This window comes from Bufo gargarizans, chromosome 1, assembly GCF_014858855.1.
Source record: "Bufo gargarizans isolate SCDJY-AF-19 chromosome 1, ASM1485885v1, whole genome shotgun sequence".
In the NCBI taxonomy this organism is placed as follows: domain Eukaryota; kingdom Metazoa; phylum Chordata; class Amphibia; order Anura; family Bufonidae; genus Bufo; species Bufo gargarizans.
In genome coordinates, this window is record NC_058080.1 from 490,819,384 (window position 1) to 490,835,450 (window position 16,067).

Genomic DNA, 16,067 nt, shown 5'->3' on the forward strand with positions numbered 1-16,067 from the left:
TAGCTATGAGTTTGGCTGAGGGATGTCACAGTGGCACCGCCCTCTGGCGGACTTCGGTACTGAGCCTATGAGGTCCATAGCTATTTAGTGGATAGTGGAGCAATATCAGAAAGGTGTTACCCAGCAAAAAATTGTAAAGACTTTGCATCTATCATCATCAACTGTGCATAACATCATCCGAAGATTCAGAGAATCTGGAACAATCTCTGTGCGTAAGGGTCAAGGCCATAAAACCATACTGGATGCCCGTGATCTCCGGGCCCTTAACGACACTGCACCACAAACAGAAATGCTACTGTAAAGGAAATCACAGAATGGGCTCAGGAATACTTCCAGAAACCATTGTCAGTGAACACAATCCACCGTGCCATCCGCCGTTGCCAGCTGGAACTCTACAGTGCAAAGAAGAAGCCATTTCTAAGCAAGATCCACAAGCTCAGGCGTTTTCACTGGGCCAGGGATCATTTAAAATGGAGTGTGGCAAAATGGAAGACTGTTCTGTGGTCAGACAAGTCACGATTCAAAGTTCTTTTTGGAAATCTGGGACGCCATGTCATCCGGACCAAAAAGGACAAGGACAACCCAAGTTGTTATCAACGCTCAGTTCAGAAGCCTGCATCTCTGATGGTATGGGGTTGCATGAGTGCGTGTGGCATGGGCAGCTTTCATGTCTGGAAAGGCACCATCAATGCAGAAAAATATATTCAGGTTCTAGAACAACATATGCTCCCATCCAGACGTCATCTCTTTCAGGGAAGACCCTGCATTTTTCAACAAGATAATGCCAGACCACATTCTGCATCAATCACAACATCATGGCTGCGTAGGAGAAGGATCCGGGTACTGAAATGGCCAGTCTGCAGTCCAGATCTTTCACCTATAGAGAACATTTGGCGCATCATAAAAAGGAAGGTGCAACAAAGAAGGCCCAAGACGATTGAACAGTTAGAGGCCTGTATTAGACAAGAATGGGAGAGCATTCCTATTTCTAAACTTGAGAAACTGGTCTCCTCGGTCCCCAGACGTCTGTTGAGTGTTGTAAGAAGAAGGGGAGATGCCACACAGTGGTGAAAATGGCCTTGTCCCAACTTTTGGGGGATTTGTTGACACCATGAAATTCTGATTCAACATATTTTTCCCTTAAAATTGTACATTTTCTCAGTTTAAACTTTTGTTCCGTGATTTATGTTCTATTCTGAATAAAATATTAGAAGTTGGCACCTCCACATCATTGCATTCAGTATTTATTCACGATTTGTATAGTGTCCCAACTTTTTGGGAATCCAGTTTGTAGAAAGATAGATAGATATGAGATAGATACGATTGATACAGATAGAAGATAGATAGATAGATAATAGATATGAGATAGATAGATAATAGATTAATAGATAATAGATAGATATGAGAGAGAGAGATAATAGATTAATAGATAGATAAATAGATAATAGATAGTTATGAGATAGATACGATAGATACAGATATATGATAGATATGAGATAGATGTGATTGATAGATGTGATTGATAGATAGATGATAGATATTAGATAAATAATAGATCAATAGATAGGTAGATAGATATGAGATAGATGTGATTGATAGATAGATGATAGATATTAGATAAATAATAGATCAATAGATAGGTAGATATGAGAGAGATAGATCAATAATGTAAACATTTCTTTAGTATTCCCATCTCAATGCATTATGAAGATAAAGGACTGTGCAAGTGTAAACTTACATATAATAGTTGGCAAAGCAGGAGGAACACAGCTCAGGATCATCTACAATAAAAAGAGATACATTTTTTACTCACCTAACATCAGCTAATGTGAACAGTGTTCTGTAAGGGTACTTGTGTTGTGAAGATCCGGCGGGCAGTTCCATCGCCGGAACTGCCTGCCGGATCCGGAAATCTGTGTGCAAACGGATAGCATTTGTAGACGGATCCGGATCTGTCTAACAAATGCATTGAAACACCGGATCCATCTCTCCAGTGTCATCTGGAAAAAAGTATCTGGTATTTATTTATTTTTGCATTTTTTAAGACCGGATCTGTCAATGCAGCAATTTTAATGCCAGATCTGGCACTAATATGGCAAATGTTCCGGAAATTTGGATGGAGAAAATACTGCAGCATGCTGTGATTTTTTCTCCGGCCAAATACCGTAAAAGGGACTGAACTGATGCATCCTGATGCATACTGAACGGATTGCTCTCCATTCAGAATGCATGGGGATAAAACTGATCAGTTTTTTTCCGGTATTGAGCCCCTAGGACAGAACTCAACACCGGAAAAGAATAACGCTAGTGTGAAAGTACCCTAACTTGCTGGCAAAAACCAGGTTATGAATTGAGATTAATGACATAATGCATTATTATTGCATACTAGCACACTCAATGAAGTTAAAAAAACAAAAACATGGAAAGATGTAAATTGGATGTGTAGGACAGGTGAAGGCCAATGCCTAGTGCATACTGTGTAAAATAAATGAACCTAGCAGAGCCTGTCTACTCTCAGCTGAGGTCTCTGCGACACGGACCAAATTAAAATGATTTAACAATGATTGTTATGGCTCAAAGACTAACCTATAAATGCCATGCTATCAATCAGATGAGGTAAACAGGCCGACACCAACTTTATATTCCACCTGTTCAGTCCTAAACTACCAGGCATGTACTTCAAATAAAGAGCCCAGCCTGCCCGTGTCATCCTGTCAGAAGGGTCTGACTCTTCATTACACAAATGACCTTTGTAATCCAAGCCAAATACCGGTAATATCAGGAAAATGCTTCAGAGAAACCAAACCATGGGGCTGCGGGCCACTAAGATCATAATGATCTGCAAAGTATGAATACCATTCGTGTTGCTTTTGCATTTTTTGCAGACCCATTGACTTCAGTGGGTCCGTGATCCACATTTTGAAGACATAGCCTATCTTTTTGCGGAATGGACATATGGATGTGCAAAGCACATGGATGACCCACCAGTATGTCCGTTCGGCAAAAAGATACTTGAAGTCAAAGGGTCTATAAAAAAATGCAGATGCAACACAAACGGTATCCGTATTTTGCAGATCTGCAATTTGCTGACACCGCAAATACATGTGACGGTGTGCATGAAGCCTTAAGAGATGATTCCTACATTCAATTTCCTAAATATACATAGATATACAGGGTTCTGCACATAACTTTCTGGAGCTATGTATTCTGTAATATCTCATCCCAGCTGCTGAATTTAAAGGGGCACATCTCCTTCAGGAAACGTTTTTATCACATATTAAAAACGCTATATTTTTTTATTTTTTTTTACAAAAACACAGGTGGATAGTTTTCTGGATATAATTTTTTTTCCTGTTCTGGCTCTTTAATTTCCTCTTTCATTGGATTTTAGCACGGCAGTCTCGCTCGACTTTATCAGTGAGACCATAACTGCGACCAGAAAGGGAAGGGGATGAGTGACTCAATTACAGTATCATACATTACACTAAGAGCAGTGCTGTTCTGTGGATATATTTATCTAGGACTATCATAGAGCTATCATACTGTTATTTTAATTCTACTAGCCTACAATTATACCAACAGATAACAGCTTCCCCTCACAACAGCAGTAAACTGACATTGGTTTACCTATCCATGTGGGAGTGGCACAGTACTGTCAAAATAAAAAAAGGTGCTAAATAAATGTTTTCTATGGACATTGAGTTAACAAAAACCCTTTCTGACACAGGTGTCCCTTTAATTTTCCTTCTTCTCTAATGTTGAATGCCAACTCACCTAGGGCTCTGATCATACCTAAGAAAAGAAGAGGTAGGCAACTAGCTAGCGATTCCTTCTTTACTCTAGCTTCCATAGAGTTCAGAATTACAAGTCTTCCTAGTTATGTAGCAATATGAGAGTGAGCAATGCATTACTGCCTAACTAGACAGACTGAGCCAGGAAGAGCTGGGTGTCACCCCTGTATGAGCTGGAATAGTGGTCAGATAATATCACATGAAATCTGGCTTTAAACATTGGATACATGTTGGCTGAATGTTCATCCACAGCACAATGTTTGCAACCATAGACTTCCTCGGGGCTTCAAAGCATTAGACAGCACAGACTACTCACTCTCACCTAGTCATCTCTTGGACATAATCCACTTTTAGTTCATCATTCCAGTAATCCATAACAGTACTACAGCAAGAGAACGCTAAAGCCTCCCTCTCCTGGGGATCCTGTATCATGACGTTTCAGGGAACCATGCCCCATTCCTCCATGAAACTTTGCATGGATTACGTCCAAGAGATGACTACCGTACATGAGCGCGACTATTTTGTGTGGCATATTGCTTTACAGTCCTGAAGAAGTCTATTGTTGGCAGAGCTAATGGTTCTGCTTTGAGACTTGGGAGTGCTGTGTCTTTAAATTATCAGCCAGTTACACAACTTATCCAGATTTAATGCCGTTTCAGGCAACAGCTGTCCCCCAACCTCCCTATTTTAAAGTGTAATTGCCATTTATTTATATTTTCTTCTAATGTGTAGGGACAGTAACAGGGAAGTTTTTCTTATACACTTAATTTAGAGAACTTGTAAATTTATATGAGAAAACTTGCCCTGAAATGTCCCGTAGCAGCGCTACCTAAATGGGCATTGCTAAGGCATGTCTGTCTACACCAGGGATCGGCAACCTTTTTTGTACAGAATGCCAAAAAAAATCTAAGCTGAAGCGCTCAGTGTCCCATGCCATACAAAGCCATATAACACAAACGAGACATAAACTAGGTATTTACTAGCTACATCCCAAAACACTGTCTGACTTGCATGGTTTAAAGAAGCCTGCCCTCCCACACCACTGTCTGGCATACACTGATTCCCCATATACTGGTCATCTCCACAATAATAACAATCAGAGAGCACCCCCATGCACCAATCACATCCCTCACACACACATTCATAACCACACTCATAATCACCCCCCCCCCCCCCTCCAAAGTAGTCAGAGAGCTTATTCTCCATTCCTCAATCATTTTCAGGCTCACCCTAAAGTAGTTAGAAGGCTGGTTTCCCATCATAATCAAACCCTAATCCCCCAGTAATAATGTTAATGCTCACCATCCTCCCGTCACCCCCTTCCCCCAAAAAATCACATGCACGCTCCTCATCCTCTTCACCTTCCAAGTACTCAGAAAGCTTGCTTCCCATCATCCCACCAGCAATCAAATACATGATTACCATTTCCCTCCCACACGCCAAAGTATTCAGAAAGTTAGCTCCTCATCATCCCCCAAGCAATTACGTGCAGGCTCACCATCCTCCGCCCACCCCCAAACTAGTCACAATGCTTGTTCCCCCATTTCCCCACGTTTTTCATCTTCTCCCCCACCGCCCAAATTAGTCACATTGCTTATTTTCCTATTTCGTCATCCTTTCCTCACCCCTAAACTGATTACAGTGCACATTCCTCCATTTTACCATCGTTCCCCACCCCCAAACGAGTTATAGTACCCATTACCCCATTTCACCATCCTCTCCCCCACCCCCAAACTAGTCACAGTACCCATTCCCCCATTTCACCATTCTCCCCCACCCCCAAACTGGTCACAGAGCTTGTTCCCCCAAGTTCACCACCCTCCCCCCCACCCCCAAACTGGTGGCAGAGTTAGTTCTCCTATCATCCCAAGCTCACCATGCTCTCCCCATCACCAGTCCATTCACATACCTTTTCTGGCAATCCTAAGGTGGAGCATCACAGCAGGAGCAGCGAGGTAGCAGACAGGCATGCAGCAGCGTAGCAGAATCCCACAGTTGGCTATTGCTACTCTTTGGTGGTCGAGGTGGGAAGTGTGAGGGGTGGACCTATCAGATGCTTCTTGTGTGACATGTTTGAAGTTTTTTTCATTAAAAGATACAGCGTGGCAGCAGGGAAAGTAACAAATACCAACAAGACTAAAAAGTCTTGACATTATTGGGTGACAGCTGGAGTGCCTGCAGAATAGGGTCTACTTGCCACCTCTAACACGATTGCTGCAGGTTGCCGACCCCTGGTCTGCACAATACAGATCAGTGCTCACTGTGAAGATGGCTGGGGTTAATTATTTTTCCCTCCCTGCTAAAAATGAACATCTGTACTATACAGATATATTTGCTCTGTCCTTTTGCTACAGTCATGTGAAAAAATTAGGACACCCTTTGAAAGCATGTGGTTTTTTGTAACATTTTTAATAAAAGGTTATTTCATCTCCGTTTCAACAATACAGAGAGATTAAAGTAATCCAACTAAACAAAGAAAACTGAAGAAAAGTATTTTCAAGATCTTCTGTAAATGTCATTCTACAAAAATACCTATTCTAACTGAGGAAAAAGATAGGACACCCTTGCCCCTAATAGCGAGTGTTACCTCCTTTGGCTGAAATAACTGCAGTGAGACGGTTCTTGTAGCCATCTACCAGTCTTCGACATCGGTCTGAGGAAATTTTACCCCACTCCTCAATGCAGAACTTTTTCAGCTGTGAGATGTTTGAGGGGTTTCTTGCACGTACAGCCCTTTTCAAGTCACCCCACAGCATCTCAATGGGATTCAAATCTGGACTTTGACTTGGCCATTCCAGGACTCTCCATTTCTTCTTTTTCAGCCAATCTTTGGTTGATTTACTAGTATGTTTTGGGTCATTGTCATGTTGCATGGTCCAGTTCCGCTTCAGCTTTAATTTTCTAACTGATGGTCTCACATGTTCTTCAAGCACCTTCTGATACACAGTAGAATTCATCGTGGATTCTATGATGGTGAGCTGACCAGGTCCTGCTGCAGCAAAGCAGTCCCAAACCATGACACTTCCACCTCCATGCTTCACAGTTGGTATGAGGTTCTTTTCTTGGAATGCTGTGTTTGGTTTACGCCAAACATGTCCTCTGCTGTTGTGTCCAAATAATTCAATTTTGGACTCATCTGTCCAAAGAACATTATTCCAGAAGTCCTGGTCTTTGTCAACTTTATCTCTGGCAAATGTCAGTCTGGCCTCGATGTTTCTCTTGGAAAGCAAAGGTTTCCTCCTTGCACACCTCCCATGCAAGTTAAACTTGTACAGTCTCTTTCTGATTGTAGAGGCATGTACTTCTACATCAACAGTAGCCAGAGCCTGCTGTAGTTCTCGAGATGACACTTTAGGGTTTTTGGAGACCTCTTTTAGCATCTTGCGGTCTGCTCTTGGGGTGAACTTGCTGGGGCGACCAGTCCTGGGCATGTTGGCAGTTGTTTTGAAAGCCCTCCACTTGTAGACTATCTTCCGGACAGTGGAATGGCTGATTTCAAAATCTTTTGAGATCTTTTTAAATCCCTTCCCAGACTCATAGGCTGCTACAATCTTTTTTCTGAAGTCCTCTGACAGCTCTTTTGCTCTCACCATGGTGCTCACTCTCACTTCAACAGTCAGGAGCACACCAAACTAAATGTCTGAGGTTTAAATAGGGCAAGCCTCATTCAACATGCAGAGTAACGATCTACTAATTATGTGCACCTGGTGTGATATACCTGTGTGAGATCTGAGCCAATTTAAGAGGGAATACATGTGAGGGTGTCCTATCTTTTTCCTCAGTTAGAATAGGCATTTTTGTAGAATGACATTTACAGAAGATCTTGAAAAGACTTTTCTTCAGTTTTCTTTGTTTAGTTGGATTACTTTAATCTCTCTGTATTGTTGAAACGGAGATGAAATAACCTTTTATTAAAAATGTTACAAAAAACCACATGCTTTCAAAGGGTGTCCTAATTTTTTCACATGACTGTATATTGACACAGATCAGAGTGGCCAGTGGCTGACAGTGGTTAATTCTTGTGTATCCCCACTGCGATAAGTAACTAACTAGCCACCGGGAGATCAGGCAGTCAGCACTGGCTATTGAGGAGGAGAGACAGGGAGTAGCTGAGGTATAATATATACTGTTCCAATATGTTCCATATCACTGTCCCTACACATTAGAGAAAAATAAATAAATCACAGTTACACTTTAAGGAGGAGTAAGGAATAAAGCCATGTATAAGCACACGTGTCCATTGATTTCCATGTGTTCATAGAACCATGGGTCAGTGGACAAACAATGGAAAAACGCATTCCTTTGGTAAATCCTGATCACATAGAATCCAGCAAGCATGAAAAAAATTAAAAATAAAGTAACTTTATTCTAGACAAGTTATAAATATGGTGTGTACATTCAAACAGAAACTGCTTACACGTTTGGAGCTCCTTGAGGGTTTGACGTGTGGATGTTCACACCATGCGTTTACATTTTCTACAATAAAGTTACTTCGCTTTTTCATTATTGCATATTTGCAGGATTCAGGATTTACCATGGGATCAGAATTTACCATTTTGCTTGGATGTCGGCTCAGAGTCTCCTACCATGCAACATGCTAGCATTGTCCGGGGGCTGCTACAGGATGTAAGCTGTGTTTCTTCGTCCTTTATATATACTATTGATGCACTACTTACATCTGTGTTGAGAACCAAACACAACCTATAAAAGTCTATGGGCCAGTGAAAGCCACTGGCAGATTACAGATGGCACATGTGTTCTATCAGCGGTTTTTATGGCCCATTTGTAGAAGATACTCTGGAAATTTCAATTTTCAGCCTAGCAATGCATATGGTAAACTGAAGACCAGTGGTGTATCTACAGTGGAGAAACCATGCAAAAGGCTGTAGGACCCGGGGTGAGGTGACTCCTATCTCTGAACTCCATATTTTCCCAGTGTGAAAACATCCATTTTAATGTAGCCACCACTGACACTAAGTTATTACAGCTTGTAATTCAGTCATTTGTAACTGCATAAATTCCTATGCAGTGAGCTCCCCCTAGTGGTGGCTGCAGGCAGCCAGCTTTGTAATAGTGGGGAGCAGGAGATCTATCAGTGTATTTATGCCAGTTGCCTGTTGTAAACATATTGAGAAATATGGTGTTTACAATTAGTGCCATATTATTTATGAAGCACCTATTCCACTTTTTCTGACAAACAGTTGAATAAGTGGGGGAGGTCAGGTGTGAATTTTTAAATACTATTATTTTTTTTTTATTGAAATTTCTTCTGCCTAATAAAACAAAACCTAAACTCATCAGAAATCTGCACTTCGCATTTAGTATTTCCTGGGAGTGACTAACAAACGCATACTGGCAAATAATTTGTGGCAGGAGGCGCCATACTAGGTTTTGCGGATCCACAATACATAGGTGCCGTTCCATGGGCATTCCGCATCACGGCTGCGGACCCATTCACTTCAATGGGTCCACAAATCCGGAGATGCGAAATGGTGCGGGATGGAAGCATGGAACGGAACCCTACTGGAGTACTACAGAGTGCTTCCGTGGGGATTCGTCCTGTACTTCCGTTCCGCAAAAAGATAGAACATGTCCTATCTTTTTGCGGAACGCCCGGATCGCGGACCCGTTGAAGTGAATGGGTCCGCGATCCGCTGCGGCTGCCCCACGGATGGTGTTCGTGCATTGCGGCACGCAATTTGCGGGCCACAGCACGACCACGGGGCGCACACATTCGTGTGCAATAGGCCTTATTCACACTCCTGGCAGCAGCTTGTCTGCCATTAGACATGTTGAAGCCCAGCATGTCCGATCCTTCTTCACCCTATAGGTATCTGCTACTGGGGGCTGTTGGATGACTTTGATCTAATGTCTAAGGATGGCTGAATATAATTTTACCTTGATGTATAAATAAACAATGAAATATTTGCAGGTTTATCGACTTTAGGTAGTAATCCTTTTTTATGATATGCAATAAAGCCGAGGTTCCTATCAATCCCATTCACCATGCAAAAAGCAGTTTGTTTAGCGCACATAACTTTTTTTTCCAGACAGGCTACCTCCAGCCTGCAGACAGGAAAGCTGTGAATTACACAGAGTGGAGCCAGGAGTGCAGTTTGTAAGTTGAAATGAAGGTGAATCAGGCTGGAGAGTTCTCTCCTGAGCCATCTTGCATTATATTTCACCTCTGTTGTGTGTCTAGGGAAGAAATCCATAACTCTATGAATGAATACCCTTTCCCGGCCAGCTAGATTAGGAATAATGGTGGAATGTTTTTATTCTCCTTCTGTCTTTTAATTTCAATCTCCCTTTAAAATGTATCTTTAGGGTAGATTTATGCTAAATCCAATATTATTACAAAATGTCTTCTTAGGACCTACCTGCAGAGCATACTTTGCATCCGTCTGTACAAGGTACACATTCTTCACTGTCTGGATCTTCAACTTTTCCTACAAAAACAAAACGGGGGAGATTAATCATGAGCGGAATTTTTAAAGTCAATTTTGAAGGACTCTGCATTGCAAGATGTTTGATAAATTTGGTTCATCGTTACACCACTCGCTCCAGTTTTGCGGTTGGCCTGTCAAGCGGACTTAATCTAGATTTATAACCTGCGACTTTAAAAAGTCACAAAAATGGTCAGACCTTACTCCAGTAAAGTGATGGAGTAGAAGGTGGAGTAATACCTCAAGACTTTCAGGGGTATTCTTGATGTCAATGGGACTACATTATTAAGGGCTCATGCACACAAACGTATTTTCATGCCATGTCTGTTCTGTTTTTTTGCGGACCATATGCGGGACCATTCATTTCAATGGGTCTGCAAAAAAAATGGAAGTTACTCTGTGTACATTCCATTTCCATATGCCCGTATTTCCGTTCCGCAAAACAATAGAACATGTCTTATTATTGTCCACATTACGGACAAGGATAGTACTGTTCTATTAGGGGCCAGCTGTTCCTTTCCGTAAAATACGGAATGCACATGGACGTCATCCGTATTGTTTGCAGATGCGTTTTTTGTAGACCGCAAAATACATACAGTCGTATACATGAGCCCTAAGGAGAATGATAATGCCCAGTTGTTAATTTATTCTAGGAGGAAAAGCTTAATACAGATTTCTAAGAAATTATGTTCCAAAATTTTTTTTTGGGGGGGGGGGGGGGAATGAAATTATTTACTAAAACAGACATGTAAGGAGAGGTAACAGGTCCTCTTTTATGCAGACTGGAAAGATTAATTGTTTAAATTGTTGTTTGGCTTGTGATATCAGTTTAATGCATTTTTATAAGCTTTTTTTGGTGATTATTATTTTGGTGATAAGTCCTATAGACAAGACTATGGGAAATCACCAGAAAAAAAAAAACATACCTAGAACATGCTGTGTTTTGAAACAAAAATGGCCATGGACACCAAAAGCAGCAAAAGATTAGGAAAAAAGCAAAAAGCATTATTTGTAGTGTGTTATCTTACTGTTGGCATTCAGCAAACTGTGGTTTTTGCTAAAAATCTAAAGGGGACATTTGTTAAACATGCTGCGCCAGATTTATGGCATAAAATGCGCCCAAAAGAATGGCGTTTTATTTGCACCAAATATATCAACAGTTTTCTATACAATTTTCACCATAAAGAATGCATCACGCCAGAAATGAGTTATAAATGTCAAAGTGGGCGGGGCTATCAAATTGACGCATATTACGCTTCATTTATAATCCTCTTATTAGGAGAAATGGCTCAGATTGTTGCAGATAAAGATAATTAAGCCAGCTTATGTGGTGGTGTTTTGTTTAAAAAGTTGCATTTATGGCATAAAGATGCGACCTTTTGTCAAAAAGTCACATTTATGAAAAGAAAAACCAACCTGTAGTCGAAACAATTGACAGGATGATATAAATTAGCTAAACCACAGGGTTTTGTAAGTAAAGTGACATTCAACAAAACAATAACGTCCCGAGTCTGAGAAAAAAGTCACAATTTACCACTGGAGATGTTACAAATATGTTTAAAAAGTCGCAAGTGTGGTCTGGATAGGGATGGCAGAAATGGCACATTTTAGTTTTAAAAAGTCTCATTTTAGTGCTATTAGTGTTAAAATGTCGCAAATCAAGAGAAATTGGTGGATAATCAAGTTTATATAAAAAAAAAGTCACATTGTACAAATGGCGTGCAACTTTTGATATATGAAGTGAAACAAATCACCAGTTATGATTTGTAACGATAGGATTTTTTTTAGCACAAATTACACCATTATTGATAAATGTCCCCCAAAATGTTGGAAAAATGCCAGGAAAGCTACGGTTAAACCATTTTTTAAAACGAGATCCATTAAAGGGGTTGTTCTGCCTAAGGGCTCATGCACACGAACATTGTTTGGTTATGCACCCGAGCCACATTTTTGGGGTCCGGATGCGGACCCATTCACTTCAATAGGGCCGGAAAAAAAGATGTGGACAGCACCATTGCTCTGTTCCATGGGACCGCAAAAAAAAGAACATGTCCTATTCTTGTCTGTTTTACGAACAAGAATAGGCATTTCTATTATGGGCGACCCGTTCCATTCTGCAATTTTCAGAATCCATTTTTGCGAACCACAAAACACGGCGGCGTGGTTGTGTGCATGAGCCCTAAGGCCGCGTTCACATTTCCTTTTTCTCCCTGACGTGCCGACAGCACACATACCTATTGATTTAAATGTCTCTGTTCACATTTCAATATACTTTTACTGACCGTAGGTCAGTAAAAAAAATCACGGAGACATGCACTACTTTGATCCGTAATACAGACCAAGCACGCCCATTGAAGTCTATAGGTCCGTGAAAATCACTGACACACATCCGTGTTGTGTGTCCGTGTTGCGTCCGCTTTTCGCTGAAGACTAATAGGAGATTCTTTGGAGATGAATTTTCAGCTGACCAACGTCAGTGAATTACGGATGACACATGGATGGTAAAAACAGACACATGGACCAGCCACGGATCCTTCACGGACAGCTTCACGGATGAAATGCGTACATTTTTTTTCACAGATGTGACACTGACACGGAAATGTGAACAAGGCCTAAGAATGCAAATCACCTATGGTCCTAACTAGAGATTGGCTGGTTTTTCACGTGAGCGAGTTCAAGGCACTGAACTCACAGCGTGTGTCTGCGGCAGCTTCCGTCCTGACCTCCCTAGCACTGATGGGGTCACATAGCGTTATATTGATTTATGATGCTATGTAACCCTAACTGTTCTAGAGTGTAGTGGATAACACCGACAGCATAATGTCAAAGTTATGCAATATATTCCAGAACTGTAAGGGTTACATAGCATCATGAATCAATAGAACACTATGTGACCCGTCAGTGCTAGGAAGGTCAGTACGGGAGCTGCCACAGACACACTGCTTTTTTAATATATTTTTAAAAACATTTTTACTTGTTTTACAGTTTTTAATAGTTCCCCTAGGGAAGAATAACAAGCAATCATTAGATTGCTGGTCTCAAAAACTCCAATGAATTACATTAAGTTTCTATGGAGCCCTCCTCTCCATAGGAACTAATGTGCATCAGACCTGTACTACTCCTGTGTACAGAGGCTGACGCACACTACGTCCAGCTCACCTGATTCTCACTGGAGGGACCCGGTACACTGCCGGGAGAGAGCAATCTTTAACCTCCTAGATGCCGTGGTCACATTTGAGGATTTAAATGTATGTGATGGACATTATCCTCTATAGAAGTGGTGGCGAACCTATAGCACAGGTGCCAGAGGCGGCACTCAGAGCCCTCTCTGTGATCACCCACGCCCTGAAAAAAGTCTATGGTGTACCACTATGCCTTAGACTTTTCCTGCCATTCATCAGCGCAGGGCACGCTATGAACCGCACAGACAACACATTGAATGTAGGCAGCTATTATAGCTAAATGATAAAGTACATGGAAGATATACTATACTGGACTGTAGTATTCAGGTTAAATTGTCATGTTGGCACTTTGCGATAAATAAGTGGGTTGTAGGGTTGCAGTTTGGCCACCATCACTGCTCTATAGCATACATTAGTCCCATGTGCCTGCTGTTTAAATGCCTGACCGCTGACGTAAATTTACAATGATTCAGTATGGGGACGAGAGATGGTCATTAGCAATCGTTCCTCTCCATACAGTGGAGGAGATCGCTGCATCTAAATGTCACCTCTACTGACGAGAAGGCAATTGTCAGGACGGAACACTTTCTCCCCATTAATTGCCTGCTGCATCAGGCCATGAAAAGGGGCCTTAACTTGTAGGGAATCATTTGGCTAGATGAAAACTATATAATATAGTAGTTTGAAATGAAAAGCCTGGTGTATACAAGGTGCTAGTGCTAGAAGTGGCATACGGCTCAGACAATCCTGGGGCTCCAACTCTACTACAAACCTTCTGGACACTCCAGCTCATTGCAGACACCATCCACAGAAGAGTAACCCTCCAAACACTTGTCACACTGCTTGCCGCTCTTGCAGGATTGACAGTTTTCAGAGCACGGCATACATCGGCTGTCTTCAATGTAATACCCCTCCGGGCAGCCTTCTCTGCATTCCCCTTTATACAGATAACGTGTTCTTCCATTTTTATCTTTTAAAAGAAATTATAAGAAAAATATTTTAAGCCCAAATCATAGTTTATATTTTTCATATTGCATATACAAGTATTAAGGAAATGTCTAGTATATATCTCTGCTTGGTATCACTCTGTTGTAAAGTTTACATGGCTTTCTCATTATCATCAGCATCATCAGCCGCTCCTGTTATCCTGATCAGGCTCCGTAATCAGCAACAAAGAGACCATTGACTGGCTGCAGAGATCATGTGTGGTCCCGTTGTCTGTTGAGTTGAAAAAAATGATACCTTGTTTTCAAGTTTTAGTGAGTATAGATGAGCTGCAGACCCACATTACTATATACAGTTGAAACCAGAAGTTTACATACAATATATAAAAAGACACATATGCATGTTTTTCTCAATATCTGACATGAAATCAGAATAAACCTTTCCTGTTTTTAGTCTATTAAGATTACCATAATTATTATTATTTGCCAAATGCCACAATAATTAGAGAGAGAGAATATTTTAAAGCATTTTTATTACTTTCTGCAATATCAAAAGTTTACATACACTAAGATTACTATGCCTTTAAACAATTCTGGACTGCCCATATGATGATGAGACACACCTGTGGATGAATTTAAATACACACCTAAAACACACTGCTTCTTTGTGTAGCATCATGGGAAAGTCTAAAGAAATCAGCCAAGATATCAGGAAGAGAATTGTGGACTTGCACAAGTCTGGCTCAAACTTGGGTGCAGTTTCAAGATACCTGAAGGTGCCTCGTTCATCTGTACAAACAATCAAACGCAAGTAGAAACAAGGTGGGAATGTCCAGCCATCATACCGCTCAGGAAGGAGACCGGTTCTGTGTCCCGGTTCTGTGTCCGACATGTGCATATCAACCCAAGAACATAAGCAAAAGACCTTGTGAAGATGATTGCAGAAGCTGGTAAGATTGTGTCAATATCCACAGTGAAACGAGTACTGTATCAACATGGGCTGAAAGGCCCCTCTGCCAGGAAGAAGCCATTACTCCAAATGAAAAAGCCAGATTAATGTTTGTAAATGCACACAGGAATAAAGACCTACATTTCTGGAGACATGTTCTGTGGTCTGACAAAACTAAAATTTAACTTTTTGGCCATAATGAACATCGTTACGTTTGAAGGAAAAAGGGAGAAGCTTGGAAGCCTAAGAACACCATCCCAACTGTGAAACAGAGGGGTGGCAGCATCATGTTGTCAGGGACTGGTGCACTTCACAAAATAGATGGCATCATGAGGAAAGAAGATTATGCTGAAGCTTGGGCTGAAATGGGTCTTCCAAATGTACAATGACCCGAAGCATACAGCCAAACTGGTTACCAAGTGGCTTAAGGATAACAAAGTCAATGTTTTGGAGTGCCCATCACAAAGTCCTGATCTCAATTCTATTGAAAATTTATGGGCAAAGCTGAAAAAGGCAGGTGCGAGCAAGGCGACCAACACACATGGCTCAGTTACACCAGTTTTGTCAGGAGGAATGGGCTCAAATTCCGACCAACTAGTCATACAGTTTAGGGGCAATGGTACCAAATATTAATGAAATGTATGTAAACTTTTGACTTTGCAGAAAGTGATAAAAAATGCCATAAAACATCGTCTCTCTCTCTCATTATTCTGGCATTTGGTAAATAATATAATTATGTTAATCCTAATTGACGA

At 41.2% G+C, this 16,067-nt stretch overlaps 1 protein-coding gene across 1 annotated transcript in view; it reads right to left on the reverse strand.

Moving 5' to 3' along the window:
• The window catches only part of PCSK5 (proprotein convertase subtilisin/kexin type 5), a 437,218-nt gene that overhangs the window by 62,515 nt on the left and 358,636 nt on the right, over positions 1–16,067 (reverse strand). The window contains exons 23-25 of the mRNA XM_044273909.1: positions 14,192–14,389; positions 10,172–10,240; positions 1,739–1,781 (exon numbers count right to left, since the gene is read on the reverse strand). Coding sequence (XP_044129844.1) covers positions 1,739–1,781; positions 10,172–10,240; positions 14,192–14,389 — 310 coding nt within the window. The remainder of the gene's footprint in view (positions 1–1,738; positions 1,782–10,171; positions 10,241–14,191; positions 14,390–16,067) is intronic.